At 57.0% G+C, this 17,047-nt stretch overlaps 2 protein-coding genes and 1 long non-coding RNA gene across 4 annotated transcripts; 1 reads left to right on the top strand and 2 right to left on the bottom strand.

Annotated features, from left to right (window-relative positions):
• Positions 1-90: 90 nt before the first annotated feature.
• On the bottom strand, positions 91-6,225 carry GIPC3 (GIPC PDZ domain containing family member 3). 2 transcript variants are annotated; one of them, XM_040241915.1, is made up of 6 exons: positions 5,964-6,225; positions 5,029-5,214; positions 4,698-4,878; positions 3,535-3,647; positions 3,170-3,251; positions 2,803-3,048 (listed from the first exon to the last, which is right to left on the bottom strand). In XM_040241915.1, exons 1-6 carry the CDS (start codon positions 6,204-6,206, stop codon positions 2,897-2,899), a joined length of 957 nt encoding a protein of 318 aa, XP_040097849.1. In that variant the 5' UTR covers positions 6,207-6,225; the 3' UTR covers positions 2,803-2,896. The 2 variants fall into 2 exon arrangements, with proteins under 2 accessions (XP_040097848.1, XP_040097849.1); XM_040241914.1 differs by lacking the exon at positions 5,964-6,225 and having other exon boundaries at positions 91-3,048; positions 3,157-3,251; positions 5,029-5,571.
• Positions 6,226-7,595: 1,370 nt separating this feature from the next.
• On the top strand, positions 7,596-13,825 carry LOC120864806. The gene is made up of 3 exons (XR_005721234.1): positions 7,596-7,672; positions 11,457-11,662; positions 13,132-13,825. It is a non-coding gene; the product is annotated as an uncharacterized LOC120864806 (long non-coding RNA).
• On the bottom strand, positions 9,227-14,995 carry HMG20B (high mobility group 20B). Its single transcript, XM_040241927.1, has 10 exons — positions 14,913-14,995; positions 14,577-14,632; positions 13,993-14,101; positions 13,301-13,504; positions 12,303-12,423; positions 11,920-11,966; positions 11,572-11,644; positions 11,132-11,347; positions 10,432-10,564; positions 9,227-9,894 (listed from the first exon to the last, which is right to left on the bottom strand). The coding sequence occupies exons 2-10, from the start codon at positions 14,612-14,614 to the stop codon at positions 9,882-9,884; spliced, it is 954 nt and encodes a 317-aa protein (XP_040097861.1). The 5' UTR covers positions 14,615-14,632; positions 14,913-14,995; the 3' UTR covers positions 9,227-9,881.
• Between the last annotated feature and the right edge of the window lie 2,052 nt (positions 14,996-17,047).

The following is a 17,047-nucleotide window of genomic DNA, read 5'->3' as shown; positions in this document are numbered from 1 at the left end:
ACTTAAGAAGCATCTAGTATTTTCGTGTCAGCCCCTCTTCCTCTGCTCTCCCCCAGATACCTGCCAAAATAACACATCAGGCTGCAGGGGTGGGAGGTGTCTTTATGCCTTTATTCCCCATGAGCCCTCAAGGTACATGAGAAGGAAACTGCCTCCTGCCTCCCCTGCCCTCCCCTACCCCACTGCCCTCCCATACACCTAGGATCAGCTGTTTCCACCCTCCCTTCCTCACCTGCCCCACCCCATTTGCAGGGATGGGGGTGGGTGTGGAATGAGGTCACCTGCTACTTCTGGGCAACCCAGGCAGGGAGGAGCAGGAGGAGCAGGATGGGGGCCATGGGGGCCCCAACTATGTCACGCCCAAGCTACTGCCCTCCATGGTGGGGTAGGAGTTCTGACTCCTGTGGAGGTAACCCAGACTCCCTGAGCATGGAGGAGGGGGCAGGCCCCTCAAATGAGGGTTCAAGGGGCTCAGAACGAAGGAGGGCCACCCTGGGGGCAAAACTAGGGATGACAGATTTGGTGGATGGGGTAGACTTCTGGGGTCCCAGCTGGGGCTTGGGGGAAACGGCTGGTTTCTGGGGGGTTAAGGGGGACTGTGGGTGTGGGGCCAGGGGAGAAGTTGAGGGGCTTCGGCCAGGGCCAGGGGTGGGCAGGGTTCCTCGTACCAGATCATGGGGCTGGGGCTGGGGGCAAGAGATTTGGCTAGGACCTGGAGTCGGGGCTTTGGGTGGTGGGCCTAGGTGTTGAGGTCGGGCATAAGGGGTGGGATCGGGCTGGGTTTTGGGGTCAAGGCCTGGGGTCTGTGGGCAGGGCCCCTTTCTAGAGCTGAGCTGGATTCTTGGACCGGTCTGGCTTCTAGTTTCAGAATCAGATTCAGTTCTGGAACTAAGGTGGACTCCAGAGCTGTGCTGAGTGTTTGAAGTGGTCTGGGTTTCAGAGCTGGCCTGAATCTCAGAGCTGAACTGAATTCTAGAGCTGCACTGGGTTCTGGAGCTGAACTGGACTCCAGAGCTGAGCTGAGTTCTTGCACTGGTCTGGGTCCCAGAGCTGGGCTGGGTCTCAGGACTGAGCTGGGTTCCAGTACTGGTCTGGGTTCTAGAACCAGGTTGGCATCCAGAAGCAGGCTGTGTTCTGGAGCTGAGCTGGACTCCAGAGCTGGACTGAGTTCTTTCACTGATCTGGGTCCTAGAGCTGGGCTGAATCTCAGGGCTCAGCTGGGTTCCAGAACTGGTCTGGGTTCTGGAGCTGGTTTCGGATCCAGAGCTGGACTGTACTCTTGAACTGCTCCAGGTTCCAGAGCTGGGTTGCATCTCAGACCTGAACTGAACTGTGGAGCTGGGTTGGGTTTTGGAGTTGAGCTTGACTCCAGAGCGGGGCTTCATTCCTGCACTTATCTGCATCTCTGAGCTGGGAGGGGTTCTAGAGATGAGCTGAGTTCCAGAGTTGGTCTGCTTCCCGAAGTCTGGCTTAGTCCCAGAGCTGCCCTGGGTTGTGGCCTGGATTTGGTTTCTAGAACTTGTCAGGCTTTCTGAGCTGAGCTGAGCCTCAGAGGTGTTTTGAGCTCCTGGGCAGGGCTGGGTCCTTGAACTGGGCCTACTCTCGGAGTTTGACACAGCTGTGGAGCTGAAGTCTGTGTCTGCATCCTTCTGGGTCCCAGGACTTGACCAGGTTCCAGACATTAGCTGTATTCTGGAATGCACCTGGGTCTCAGCAGTTGACTGTGTTTTGGAGCCAGGTAGGATTTCAGAGCCAGCCGGGGCTCTAGAATCGAGCTGAGTTCTGGAGCTGGGTGGAGTGCTGGAGGTGGACTGAACTCTGGAAAGAGGCCAAGCCCAGAGATCTGTCCTTGTCCCAGAGCTAGATGGCATTCTAGAGTTGCTCTGTGCTCTGCATTGAGCATGGGGCTCAGCATCAGGCTGAGCTCTGGAGGCAGGTCTTGCCCCAGAAATGGGTGGGGGGCCAGAGCTTGTCTGAATCCTGGAGACGGGTTTGCTTGTTGCACAAGGCTGGGGGCTAGAGCTGGGCTCAGTCTCTGAGCTGGATTCATCACTGGAGCTGGACTGGGTCCTGGGACGCAGATAGGGTCTGGACCTGGGCTGGACTGAAGTGTGCATCTGGGTTCCTGAGCTGGCCTGGGTTTGGGAACAGGGTTGCACTTCAGAACCATCTTTGACTGCTAAGCTGGAATGGCTTCTAGGGCTGGACTGCCTCTTGAGTCTCACATGGGCTCCAGAACTAACTGGCGTTCCTGAGCTACATCGAGTATCCAGGTTCAGCTGAGTCGTGGAGCTATCTTGAACTGCAGAGTTGGATTGAGTTTTATGGCAGGGCTTGGTCATAAAGCTGGCCTGGCTTCCAGAACCAGGTTGGATTTCAAAGCTGGGCTGGGCCTTCAAATTTATTTGGGTTCCAAACCTTGACTTCACATCAGAGCTCCACTTAGCCTCAGAGCTGTTCTGGGCTCTAGAGCCATCCTGGGCTCTAGAACTGAGCTGGGTTCTGAAGCTGGATTGCATCTCAGAACTGGATGGGGTTCTCGTGATGAACTGGGCCTCAGAACTGACCTGGGTTCTAAAGGGGGATTTGGTCTCTGGACAGGGCTGAGTCTCAGTTCTGGGCTTGGTCTCTGAGCTGGGCTGGGCTCTAAAGCAGAGCTGGGGCTCCGATCTGGGTTGTGTCACAGATCTGAGCTTGGTCCCTGAATTGGGCTGGACTCTAGAGCAGGACTCGGGCTCAGATCTAGGCTTGGTCTCTGAACTGGGCTGTGTTCTAGAGCAGAGCTGGGTCTCACGTCTGGGCTTCTGGACTCCGGAGTAGGGCTGGGCTTTGGAAACTGACTGGGAGGGCTGGGGCAGGGGGCTGGGCTCCGAGCTGCACTTGGTACTGGAGCAGACTAGCCACAGGCTTCCCTGGCCTCGCCGATGGCGGCCCACACCTCCACCACAAACTCGTCCGGGAAGGCGAACTCGCCCAAGACGGAGTCTAAATGGCGTGCAAACTCCTGGACACTCACTGTCTTCTTGGACGTCTCCACCATGGTGGATGCTGCAGGTCGAGCAGAGGGGAAGTGGGTGAGGGTTCTCCCTGGGGCACCGGGGGGATCCCTACCTCCTCCCCATGGGCTGTCCTCCCCCCAGGGTCCACCCAGCTTACCCTGGCCCCTTACCCAGCTCTGGGTCCCGAATGCCCATGTAACTCTCCAGCAGGTCATCCACCCTCCGAGATGCCTCCTCCTCAAATTCACTGGGCTGGGGGAATGAGGGGCAAAGTAGAGAGTCAGAAGCCTGGGGTCCTCCAGCCCAGCCCCCTCCCCAAGCCGCTACGCCTTTGGTGACCGCAGATTGGGACCTTCCATGAGTCAATGCTTCTGGTCCCGCCATTACTGCCCTGCCTGACAAGAACCCATTCTGCAAATGGGGAAACTGAGGCTAGGTAAAGGAGAGGGTCTTCCCCAGGGTCATGCTGAGTTGGCGTCAGTGGTAGAACTCTGTGTGCAAGAGCCCCTGAAGGCCCCCCATCCCCTCCACTCACCACTTCCTCCACAGTGGCGGCCCCTCCAGACCGAAGCCGCAGGGTCTCCCTCCCACTGCTGACTTTCGCTTCCATGGGGTATTTGCTGCTCCGGCTCCTCTGGCCGATCATATCTGGAGGGGACAGAGTAGAGGAGGTGCGTGTGTTCCGGGTGAAGCTACATCTTCGTAAAGACTCAGAAGCCACCAGCTGAGCCCTTCTAGAACTTTCCTACCCTCCAAAGTCCTCCTTATTTCCATGGATGAATCTTCAGAGACCCTGTTTGAGAATCCTTCCTTCCCTTAAATTTCCCTCCTCTCAAAATGACTCTCCCTAGAAGAAACTACTTCAGATTCTCCTTAGGGCCAGTCTAGAAAGTATCTTGCTCTAGAATTTGCTCTCCCTAATCTAGTCCCAGCTTCCCCGCTACCCACTCCAGTATTCTTGCCTGGAGAATCCCATGGACAGAGTAGCCTGGCGGGCTACAGACCATGGGGTCACAAAGAGTGGAACACAACTGAGCAACTAATACTTTCACTTTCACAACCTAGTCGTGAGGGCTTCCCAGGTGGCTGAATGATAAAGCATCTGCCAGCCAATGCAGAAGACATATGAGATACGGGTTCGATCCCTGGGTCAGGAAGATGCCCTGAAGTAGGAAGTGGCAACCCACTCCAGTGTTCTTGCCTAAAGAATCCCATGGACAGAGGAGCCTGGCAGACTGCAGTCCATGGGGTCACAAAGAGTAGGAGCTGAGTGAACAACTGAGCACTCACACATGCATGGTGACCTCCTTATCTCACCCATGGACCAGTCACAGACTTCCCTTTGAAAAGCTCCATTCTAGAGTTCCCTATGAAAGCCATTCTCTAGAACTTGCCAGAGACTCAAAGCAGGACTTTAAAAGCTGCCAGTCAGGTTACAAAATAGATCCAGACAGAGCTCCTTATCCTTTCTCACTCTTCCCAGGCCTCCCCCGACTCCATGCCTGGGCTGACTCTATGACAATGTAGAAATAACCCACCTGTTTCTCATACAGTGCCAGGTCTCTGTCCTGTTACCAGGGGCATCTAGAACTTTCCATCCTGTCCCTGACCCTTTGCTGTTCCATATATCTAGAAAACCCATTTATGAAAGAGCTTCACCCCACCCAGCCTGTCCCCCAGGCCCCAGGTGGCCCTCACCGAAGGCTCTCTTGGGTTGCACCAGCCGCAGGGTGAAGGGCTGCGACTTCGGCAGCTCACGCAGCATCTTGGCCACCTCGTAGTGGCGGCAGCCGACAATCGAGTGGTCGTTTATGGCCTCAATGCTGTCTCCCACACACACTGCTTCGATTCGGTTGATGATGCTGCCTTCCTTGATCCTCTGCGGGGGACCCAGAGTCATTCACAGGACCCCACCATCCAGCCACCCAACTCGGGTCCCCAGAGCCCATTCACACCACAGAGGAGCAGGGGCTTACCCCAGGTAGCAGGACACCCTGGAAGCCACCTGCCCCGCCCCCAAAGTGGGCACCTTGATGAAGGCATAGCCGGCCCCGTTGTCCGTGATGGTCAGTCCCAGGGCGTCCTCCGTCTTAGTGACCTCCACCTCCTTGGTCTCGCCTCGCACATGGGCAAAGATAAAGTCCTCCAACCCTATCTGGCCGCCCAGGAGTTTCTGCATGTCCACCTTGTGGCTGTTTAGGGTGCAGAATAAGATCTGCCCCAAGAGGAGAGGGAACCTCAAATTAACCACAGCCCTCATTCCCCACCATCTGCACAGAACAACCAGGGGATGGGCTCAGGGGCCTGATAGGGAAACTGGGGCACAAAAGCATGAAACCCCCCACCTTCCCCAGGATTGTAGTCATGCTTAAGCCATCCTCAGAATGGAGTAGGAGGCGAGACTGGGACCCCCAGACTGAGGAGTAAGATGAGAAGGAGGCTGCGGACAGATGGACACCCTTCTTCCATCCTCCCTCAGACTTCCACTTTTAACCCTTTGGTGACCTGACAACCCCAGACCATCTTTTAAAGGCAGTTAGTTCCAAATCTCCTGGCGCCCCCTGGGGGCTGAGGGGCGCATTTGCGGCCCAGCCCCTGACTCCCACGACCTCGGACATTTCACCTGGCAGGGGGCTGCCTAGAACCCCAGTCCCCAGCTGCGCCCAGGAACCAGAGGCGCTTCCCTGAGGGCTGGGGTCCACTCCTAGCTGGGTAGCCCAGTGTTTTCCGGACGATCTAAGGATCCACGAACCCTAAGACTTGCTCACCTTTTCCACAGGGAATGCAAAGGGGGTCCACGGGGTATGGGCACCGCAGGATCCGAGAGGTGAGTCTCTGAGATCTGGAGATAGGATCCCCTCCATCCGGAGATGGAGGATCTGGGGACCCCGTCCCAGAGTCCAGGGTTCACCCCTATCCCCGGTCGACTAGTGGGCCTCGGGTGTTGGGGTCCGCGGGCCTCACCTCGGTGGGCGCGATTCCGAAGGCCTCGGCGATCTTGGCGTAGAGCTCGCGCACGTTGGTGAAGCCCTCGATCTTGCCCGTGGGGCTGCCGTGCGCCAGCTGCGTGCGGAAGACGAGGCGCGGGCGAGCGCGGGGCGCGGCTGGGGTCGGGGACGCCCCCGGGGGCTCGGCGGGCGAGGGCGGGGGCGCGGGCAGGCGCTGAGCCTCGGCCCCCCGGGCCTCGCGGGCCGCTGTGGTCTCCATGGCAGGAAGAGCTCGGTCACCGGGGCCACCGCCACAGCCGCCGGATCCGCCGCTTCCTGCAGCCTCCCCTCCCCCGGCCCAGGGCTCGACAGCCGAGCCTCCCGTGGTAAGGGGATCCGGGAACCCGAGCCTCCCGGGAAGGCGACACCGCGGGAGTGTGTATGCGGGGGTGGGCCCCAGGTGTCCTGGCCCTGCCAGGGCCAGCTGTGCTCTCCCCGGGGAGCAGGGGAAAAAATAAGGATCACAAATAAGGATAGGGCAACTGCCAGTGCCAGAGTGCTCACTCTTTGCTGGGCGCACTCATTTAATCCTTGCAACAACCGTCGGAGGTGGGGAGAACCCTTACCCTGGCATAACTGAGCTACATCGTGTCCATCCCCTGCCCACAGCCCTCCAGGGCTCCCACCTCCCCTGGGGTAAACCCTAGTCCTCTATTCTGCCCACAAGGCCCTGCACGAGCTGCCACATCCCCATCCCTGCCCCCTTCTCCTCCGTCTTTTCTTCTGGCTCACTCTGCTCCAGACACATGGGCATCCTCCCTGCTCATTCAACACACAGGGCCCGGTCCTGCCCCAGGGCCTTTGCACAGGCTGTGCCCCCTCCTGGAACGTCTCTCACATCTCCAAGTGGTTCACTCCTTAGCCTCCTCAGCTCTTGGCTCAGACGTCAGCTCCTCACCAGGTCCCAATTTCTCTTCCCTGCTTTTTTTCCTCCCTAGCACTGAGCGTGACCTGGCAGGGCAGGTATTTTATTTATTCATCCTGTGTTTCCTCAGTCTCCTCAACTGGAGGAGAAGAAGGCAGGAGTTCTCTGAGCCCATTGGGTTACAGATGAGGAGGCTCTGGGTACTAGGAGGTTTCTCTCAGAATCCCCTGGGGACCCAGGGTCACCAAAAGGAATGTTGCTTTTGGCTCGATAAACAGCACTGGAATGCCATATAGCAGTTCAAAAGGGGGGCCTTATGCCTCTGAAGCGGAGAAGGCGATGGCACCCCACTCCAGTACTCTTGCCTGGAAAATCCCATGGACGGAGGAGCCTGGTGGGCTACAGTTCATGGGGTCGCTGAGTCGGACACGACTGAGCGACTTCACTTTCACTTTTCACTTTTCACTTTCTTGCACTAGAGAACAGAGAAGGCAATGGCACCCCACTCCAGTACTCTTGCCTGGAAAATCCCATGGACGAAGGAGCCTGGTAGGCTGCAGTCCATGGGGTCACCAAGAGTCAGACATGACTGAGCGACTTTACTTTCACTTTTTACTTTCATGTATTGGAGAAGGAAATGGCAACCCACTCCAGTGTTCTTGCCTGGACAATCCCAGGGACAGGGGAGCCTGGTGGGCTGCTGTCTATGAGGTCACACAGAGTCAGACCCGACTGAAGTGACTTAGCAGCAGCATGCCTCTGAAGAATCTCAGAAACCAAGCATTGCTGGAAAAGGCAAGTTGCAGAAGGCTTCAGACGAGGTAAGAAAATTTACTTAAAGCTTGAAAACGTGCAGAATGGCATACACACTGTAACACAGATGAGCCTTGAAAACCTGATGCTCATTGAAGGAATCCAGATTGCAAAGGCCACATAGCCTGGGCCATTTAGATGGTGTCCAAAACAGCCAATGCATGGAGACAGAAAGTGGATCTGTGATTGCCGGGGGCTGGGGGAGGGGAAGATGGGGAATGATAGCTAACATGGAAGGGGATGTTGTTTGGGGGGTGATGAAATATTCTGGAATTAGGTTGTGCTGGTGGTTGCACAACTTTGTGATTATACTAGAAACCACAGAACTGTACATTTTCAAATCTTTAGAAAACAAACTAAAAAAAAAAAAATCCATCAAAATGGTATTCTTGTGGAAAGACATCCTTTAGTGCTAAAGGTTATGTAAAGACCTGACCAGGAATGGTAAGCTCCAAACCTGCAATGAGGGTATGATGCCAGGGAGGGGGTGAGGTGAGGGAGCACACACTTTGTGTGTGTGTGTGTGAGACAATAGCCATCTTTTCCAGTCTCCTGGGGCAGCCATAACACAGTACCGCCAGTTGAGTGGCTTAAAAACAATAGAAATTTGTTCTCTCAAAATTCTGAAGGCTAGAAATCAATTTGTCAGCAAGTCCAAGCTCCTCTGACTCCCTGGGTGGCATCCTCTCCCCCTACCACCACTCCCAGCCTCTGTTGGTGGCTAACCATCCTTGGCCTTCCTTGGGGGTGTGCTCTGCTCCAGTGTCTGCCTGTTGTCACATGGCTGTCTCCTTTCTCCATGTCCAAATCTTTATCTTCTTATAAGGATCACCAGTCACATTGGATTAGAGGCACCCCCCCCCACATACTCCAAGAAGAGCTCATCTTAACTAATTATATCCTCAGTGACCCTATTGCCAAATAAGGTCATATTCTGAGGTTCTGGGGGTTAGGGCTTCAAGATTTTCTTTGGGCGGGACTAAATTCAACTGATAACACCAGTGTTTGTCAAATTAAATCTCTGGAATTTTTAGGGTGTCTCAAATATTCCATAAAAAGCTGAAGTCTCTGAAAGCATTCCCCAGTAAGTTAAGCATAGGATTATCATCTGACCCAGCAAGTCTGCTTCTTGGGATCTACCCAGGAATAAGAGCAGGTGTTCAAACAAAAATCTGTATGTGTGTGTTCTCAGCAGCATGATTCACAATAGCCAAAAGGTGGAAACAACCCAAGTGTCCATCAACCAATAATGGGTACACAAAACATGGGCCATCCACACTATGGAATATCACTCTGCCAGAAAAAGGAATGAAGCACTGAGAAACTCTACAACATGGACTCTGAGGACACAACGCTCAGTGAGAGAACCCAGACACAAAAGACCCACAGAGTGTGATTCCATTTATATGAAACGTCTAGGACAGGTAAATCCAGAGACAGAAAGTGGACTAGTGGTTGCCAGGGGCTGGAGAGGGTGGGCCTGAGATCCCAACAGAGGATCCTGGCCCATTCCCCTTTAAAAAAAAACATACGCATTTAAGTTTGAAATTCAAATTCCACCTTTTTTATTTAAGAAGTCCAGATCAAGTGGTGGCAAAACAACTGCCTCCACGGTGGTTCCTCAGCTGAATGAGCATGGGGTGGTGCCAGCCCCCCCATTCAGGGGTGCAGGAATGCGAGGGTGACAGATAGATGGCCCCGCCAGGAGTGTGAGAGTGTGTCCCTGCAAGGTGCCTGCCCGTGTGGGTACTTAGGGTGACACTTGCCAGGCAGGAGTCCCCGTGTATTGGATGTGGGTTTTCTCTGCCCTGGGTCTGGAAGCTGGTCCTGGGGAGTGGGTGTAGGGTGTGTAACTCTCCCCACACCAGCTGTGAGCAGCTGTGGGTTTCCTCCCGTCCTGGGTTACATTGCCCCTCATGTGTTCCCACGTCTGCGTAGTGTGATGTGACCTGTGAGGCCAACAGGCCTGGCGGGGCCCTGGGAATCTGTGCACAGTGCACGGTGGGTGGGTTTTCTGGGATGGGGACCTGGGGAGATTCAAAGCTAGAGGGATGCTGTAGAAATTTAATTTTAGGGGGGCTAGAGCCCCCAAGGTGCAGGATCAGGCCTGGCCCCAGAGGATGGAACCCCCCCCACCCCTCCTCCAGGGGGTGCAACTGGGGGAGGGGCCATGACCAGAGCTTGGTCTTCTCTGGATCCGTGGGGTGGCCAACACCCTCATAGATGCTCACTGTGACAAAAGAAGAGATTAGTTGATGGGGGACACATCAGGTCTCAGCCCCCATCCCCATCCTGGGGTACCCCAGAGGTCACCCCCCCTCTGCTCCTTCAGATGCTAGGGTGGGGGCCCTGGAGTTGATCCCACCTATCCTGGGCAGCTAGGAGCCACCCAGAAAAATCCACGGAGAAGCTGTGGTGAAGCTCTGGGTCCCCCGAGCCAGGGGTGTGCTGGCCCCAAGATCCCCCAAGCAGCATTTAACACAGTACCAGGCTGAATTAGGGCTCCCTAGTAGCTAGGCCACTAGCCACCTACATCAAACCAGCCCCACCTAGTAGATTCTGCAAGCACTGTGGCCTCTGAATAAGATCTGGCAGCTAGATCCCACTTGGCGGGAGCGGCCTCAGACCCCAGAAAGCACGCTGGAGACCGAAAGCCGGTTTATGTAGCCAGGCTCCTCCAGGGCGAGTCTAGCCTGAGGTGGTCCCCACGCGAAGCAGCCCAAGGTGGGCTGACCGGGACGGGGGGCAGACCTGCCCGGGTACACACCTGGCGACCTGGGCCAGGATCTCCTTGATGCGGACGATGAGCTTCTCGTGCTGGGCGGGGTCGCGCTCGATGGCACCGTGCAGCCGGGCCATGTAGAAGTCCAGGGTGCTGAGCGTGGGCGTTTCGCCGGTGCCTGGGGAGACAGGGACCCGTTAGACGAGCCCAATGGGGGGGTCACCACGGAAACAAACATCAGAAGGTGGGGGTAAGAGGAGGGGGCCATGGGTGAGCGTCAGTGGGGTCAGGTGCGCGCGGTCAGGGCGTCTGGACCCGGGGAAATCAAGATCAGCTGTGGCAGAGGTCAGAGGATGGAAGATGGAGAGGGCGGGGTCGTGATGGGGGGATTCAGGGACTGGTAGGGGAGAAGTTGGCCTAGATCAGCAGAGGAATGAACACGGAAGTTAGATCAGGGGAGAGGCGGGGCGCGAGGGCCACTGTGGGCGGGGCTGGTACGAGCAGGATTCAGTGAGGACGGGGCCACGGGGGCTTAGGATAGCCGGGAGTAAGGGTCAGCAGGGGAGCATCGGTCGGACAGAGAAGCGGATTTGCGAAGCGACTGGGGGTGAAGGGATGCCAGAGTGAGGACTCGCCGGGCGGGGTCAGAGGGGGCGGGACTCGCGGAAGCCGGAGCAGAGCCAGAGGTCGTCGAGGGCGGGGTCAGAGGGGCGGGACTAGGTTGTTGGGGGCGGGGCTTCCAAACCCGGCACTGGCAGCGAAGCGAAGCTGGCGGTGAGCGCCTGGCGCACCGCCTGGAGCTGCTGCTGCAGCGCCAGCGTCCGCCGCTCCTCCAGCGCCAGCTCCTGCTCTAGACGCTCGCGCGCGCTGCTCATGCTCTGCGTGTGCCTCTGCAGCACCGCGTTCTGCTCCTCGAAGGCCACGTTCATCTTCCGCAAGCGCCGCAGCTCCGCCTCTCGCGCTGCAGGCGGGGAGCCGGGTCAGAGCCTGACGCTTCCCCGCCATCCCTCTGCCGCCTTCACCCCGAGCTGTGCCCCAGGCCAAGCCTTCCGTTACTGCTCTGTCTCCAGCCCCACACCTCAGCAGTCTGGGCTGCGAGGGCAAGAGAGGAAGACACCCACTGCCTCCCGCCTCGATGCCCTCTTGGTTCAACGCTTGCTTCAAGAACCGCTGGTCAGCGCTCACCTTTGTTTTGGTCCAAGAACTCTTCAGTGAAGATGGGGACGTCGAAAGTCGAGAAGCCGTCACAGTCCCCACCCTGGGAAGACAGGACAAGGTGGCAGTTTTGAGGGGGGGCAGTCAACCCTCCTATGGGACATCCCCTAAGCTTGGGAGGGTCTGCTGAGGCTACCTGGGTCAGAGTCCATTTTACTGCCCCCCCCCCTCAATTTGTGTGAGTGCCCCGGCTCCACTCGCACACATCTGGACAGGGTGCTCACTTCACCCCATGAGCGATGGTCCTTGGTCTCCCGGGGGTTTAAACACTCCAGACCTTTCTGGCCCAGGTGTTCTCCTTGGAGGAGGGACGCTTACCTTGTGTCCATTCAAAAGGGTATTCATGAGCCCAGAGCTGGAATCCTCTGGTGGGGGAGGGAGGAGAGCAGGGTCAGTCTCCCAGGTCTCCTTTGACCCTCTGCTTTGCACATGCTGTCCCCTCTGCCTGGAACACCATTATTTCCACCACCACCACCCTCCCCCCCAAGCCCTGCTCATCCTGGATCAAAGGCCCCTCCTGGGCCCCTCCCCCCACCCTCAGTACAGATCAGCCCCGTTCACTCACAACTGTCTGGTTACATGTGCCTTGTTCCCACGTGACCGTGAGAGACCCTTTGAGGGGGTGGGGTGGGGGGGCATCGGCTTGGGTCACCTGTCTCAGAGTAAACGCTCAGCTGCCTCGGGGCTGAGGCCCTTCGCACCTTTCTTGATTTTCTTTTCCTGGATCTTCTCCGCACACATCTTGTAGGCTTCTGACTGCTGGTAGGCCCTCAGCTCCTTCATATACTGCTGCTTCTCCCGTTCAGCCTCGTCCAAGTACCGCTGGTGGGGGCAGGGAGAGAAGGCTCAGCCCAGTGGCAGCAGAGGCCTCGCAGGCTCCATCACTCAGCCCGCTGTGCTACACTTTACCACAGCTCCCTGCTGCCCTCCAGACAAAACTTCGCCCTTCACTCTGCTGCTCAGGCCACCTCCCAACTCCCGGACCTTACTGCTGCTGCTGCTAAGTCGCTTCAGTCGTGTCCGACTCTGTGCGACCCCATAGACAGCAGCCCACCAGGCTCCCGATGGCACCCCACTCCAGTACTCTTGCCTGGAAAATCCCATGGACGGAGGAGCCTGGTAGGCTGCAGTCCATGGGGTTGCTAAGAGTCGGACACGACTGAGCATCTTCACTTTCACTTTTCACTTTCCTGAATTGAAGGAAATGGCAACCCATTCCAGTTTCTTGCCTGGAGAATCCCAGACCTCACTACCTCACCCCAATTCCAGCCTTTCTAAACCACTCCCTGGTGTCTGACTGTCTGCAGGCTCCCACCTCTGGGCTGACCTGCCCTCCGAAACCCATTTTGCCTGTTGAAATCCCATGTAGAGGGTGCAAGCTGCTGGTGATTTTGTTACATTTCCTTGATGTTTTTGCAAATTTTAAATTAATTACCAGAACTTTAAAACTGTAAGGTCTCTAACAAAAATCCAGCATCCACCCCTGACTTCTTTTATAACGGTGTTTATTAACTTTTATGTCTATTCCAGCCAATTGCCACCCTCCCCTCCCTTCAACAAGCTGGAGAGAGCTAACGGGTGGTCAGTCCTTCCGGCAGAACGAAGGGCCTGCCACACCTGTTCCTTGAGGGTAAGTGATGGAGGATGGATGTCTGAGTGAGTGAGGGCAGGTCAGTCAGTGGTCCCAGGCCGTCCCCACCTGTTTCTCCGCCGGCTGCAGCTTGCTCCACTCGGCGCCCAGCATCTTGGTGATCTCTGGAAAGGGCAGGTCCGGGTGGCGCGTCCGGATCTGCTCGCGCCGCTCGTTCAGGAAACGCACGTAGCCGGTAACAGGTGCCTTGGGCCCATTCGGCAGGATCTTCTTCCGCTTCTTGCCCTTGGGCCAGCCGCGCTTCTTCACCGGCTGCCGAACCCAGTCGCGCTGTTGGGAGGGGTCTGGAGGGCTGGGGCTGGGCACAGAGGGGAAGGGGCGGGGCCCTGGAAGACTTGGGTAGGGCCTAACCACGAGGTGGGACCCAGAAGGTATGGAAGTATGGCCTGGTCAGGGTTCAGAATTGGGAGAGTGGGGTTAAGAGTGGGGTTAAAGTTTACCCTGGCCGGTAAAGGGATCAGAGAGGTACTGGAGACAGAGCATCAACCCAAGGATGGGGTAGGCTTGTATTGTGGGCGTGTCCCCTGTATGGGCGTGCCTTACTAGCAGAGAGTCCCCGGGTAGTGGGCGGGGCCTAGGCTGGCAGTGTAGCTCTTGGGGGCGAGGTATCTGACATGGGGCGGGCCTCAGCTTGGGCAGGGAAATCTGGACTGTGGGCGGAGCCACAGCAAATTCAAATTTAGCTCGGGGCGGAGCTTCAAGGGTAAGGGCCACCGCCACGGCAGTGCAGGGACACTCACCTCCTCTTCGTGGGACCCCTTCTCTCCGGCCCGCGGGCCCTCGCCGCGCTCTTGCTTGACAGCCACCACGAAGCCCCCATGCTGTCCTGGAGCCTTGGCGCTCGCCGGCCTGGAGCCACGGGAAGCCAGGGTCACTCCCACTCCCCACCCCCGACGACGGATTTGGCAGCAAGGGGCCTGAGTCCTCAGAAGAGGGCTCTGAGAGGGTCAGGATACGGAGGTTGAGACTGGAGCACTAGGGGAGCAACAAGGGACCTCGGAGAGACTAGAGCTACGGGACGCCAGGGTCACCCACCCCTTCCCCCACGACGAAAGCGCCGGCAGCTAGCGGCCTGAGTTCAGAGAGCGGCCTGAGGAGGTCAGGATCCGGGGTTAGGGCAGGAGAACTAGAGGAGGCCAGCAGGCCACTCCTGAAAAGGACTGGAGCACGGAGGTTTGGGGGAAGCCCGTGGGAACCCCGAAGTGGGGGGCTCCTGTTCCAAGTCGGAGGAGTCAGGACCCTGGGCGCGGGGGTCGAGAAGCTCCAACGGGACGGGGTGGCTGCAGCCCCGAGTGAGCTGAGGGGGAGGGGATGTCGCACTCACGCGGAGGCCGCGCCGGGCTGCTTGGGGCCGTGGGACATGGCCACTCCCGGCCGCACCTGGAACGTAGACGCGTGGCCAAGTGAGGGTCGCCCAAGCCAGCGATGGCGGGGCTGGGCTGGGAAGCCCTGTAATGCCAGGTCCGGGGCGCCTGGGGGGGCCGGAACCGGGGGCGGGGAGGCCCTCGGGGGCGGGCGCCCCAGGGATCCTTTGTTGGGCGATCGCCCCCCAGGAGGCCTGGGTCCGCACCCTCCCGGCCCAGGAGGGTCCCCGCCCCGGCCCTGGGATCCCCGCGCCCCCGCCTCCTCGCAGGGCCCCGAGTTCCGCGGCTGTTTTCACCTCCAAAGAAACTTTCCCGGACCTCTCGGCTGCTACGACGCTCCAACCAACCGCCGGGAGCCCGCCCCTGCCGCCCGCTCCGCCCTGCCCCGCCCCCGACATGCTAATAACGACTCGGCGAGCGATCGGATTGGGTATACCCCTCCCTTGGGGCGTGACCATGCAGATGAAGGTCGGCGCGCCCGTTGGTGATTGGCTGCGATTGCCACTGAGCCGCGTGGGAGGTAAGTAGGGAAAGCTGCAGGCGGGCGCGTCAAGTTCGGCTGTGCTCGGCCGCTCTCGGGACCAATCAGGATGTTTTCAGATTTCGCCGGGTGGAGCCTCTTAAAGGGCCAGCAGGCGCGGCTCAGACTCCTCCTCCCCTGCTGAAGGCGAGACTCCCCGCCCCTGCAGGATCCGGAGACCTATGAGGCCGAGTCCGGCCCCGCCCTAGTTGTCATGGGGACGGTAGTAGGTTGCTAGGGAAGGGGTTAAGGTCTTTTGGAGCAGTCCCTTTCCCCACTGCATAGTGGGACCTGTTCTTAGCAGACCGGGTGGAGAAGTTTCCCGTTTATTCACTGGACTTAAAGCCCCCAACGGGGCCGTGCCCCGCCCTGCATGTGAAAGGACCTCCTATGAAAGGGCCTCAGCTTTCTCTCCTATGCAATAGAAGCTTTGCACAGGGTCCATGTCCAGAAGGCCGAATGAGGCGAAGCTGAGACCAGGAGCTGGGCTGGAAGCAACTAGGAAGAATGAGGTGGGGACAAGAAAGCTGCGAGGACCTCGTGAAGATGGAGGGCCAGGAGACCCTGCTCTGGGATCTTGGGGAACCCCAGACAGTAGCCTGGTCCTCTTACAGCCTGGACTGTGTTTCCTACTACCCCAGGGTAATTGTGGTCACTGGATGCTCATGATGGCCCGTTAGATCCCAAACAACCTACCCACAGCACCTTTCTGCTCTCGCCTCTCTGCATTTTCCTCCTCACTTACTCTGGCGACCTCAACATCCCTTAGATATGTCCATTTCATTCATTCCCACCTCTGGGCCCTTGCACTTGCTCTTAATGCCCTTTCCCCAGATTAAATGTCCCCCTTTCCAGTGACACATTCCCAGGCTTGTACCCCACCCCATACACCCCATCTTATCTTTGCTCCATATGTTCATTTCCTCCTTATAAGCTGCCTGTTTGCTCATTGGTATATTGCCAGCACCCAGAACAGTGCCCACAGTTGCTGTCAATGCATATATATTAAATAAACAAATAAATGTATAATGTAAATTTCTAACAGGCAGGTGCAGCAGCTTTGGAAAGCAGTCTGGCAGTTCTTCAAAAGGTTAAAAAAACAAAACATAGAGTTATCATGCGATGTACCCAGGAGTTAAAGAATGGGCTTGCAATGCAGGAGACCCAGGTTCAATCCCTGGGTCGGGAAGATTCCCTGGAGAAGGAAATGGCAACCCACTCCAGTAGAGAGAAGCGCCTGGCAAGCTACAGTCTGCTACAGCTAAGTCACTTCAGTCGTGTCCGACTCTGTGCGACCCAGTAGACAGCAGCCCACCAGGTTCCCCCATCCCTGGGATTTTCCAGGCAAGAACACTGGAGTGAGTTGCCATTTCCTTCTCCAAAGCATAAAAGTGAAAAGTGAAAGGGAAGTCACTCAGTCGTATCCGACTCTTAGCCACCCCATGGACTGCAGCCTACCAGGCTCCTTCATTCGTAGGATTTTCCAGGCAAGAGTACTGGAGTGGGGTGCCATTGTCTTCTCCAAGCTACAGTCTATGGGGTCTCAAAGAGTCGGACAAGACTGAGAGACTAAACCACCAGCATCCAGGAATTACCATGCAATGCATCCACTGCACTCCTAGGGACATATCCAGGAGAATTAAGAACATACATCCACACAGAAACTTGTACATGAATGTTCACAGCAGCATGATTCACAATAGTGCAAAAGTGGAAACAAACCCAAATGTCTATCAGTTGATGAATAGGTAAATACTGTGGGCCAGCCATCCAATAGAATATTCTTAGCTATAAAAAGGAATAAATTGCTATGTCATGCTAGGACAGGGATATGCCTTGGGAACATTAGGCTTAGTGAAAGATGCCAGTCACAAAAGGCCACACAGTGTATGGTTCCATTTATATGAATTT

Source organism: Oryx dammah, unplaced genomic scaffold (genome assembly GCF_014754425.2).
Source record: "Oryx dammah isolate SB20612 unplaced genomic scaffold, SCBI_Odam_1.1 HiC_scaffold_5, whole genome shotgun sequence".
NCBI lineage: Eukaryota > Metazoa > Chordata > Mammalia > Artiodactyla > Bovidae > Oryx > Oryx dammah.
Note: the sequence above shows the minus strand (reverse complement) of the source record. Positions and strands in the feature narration are given on the sequence as shown.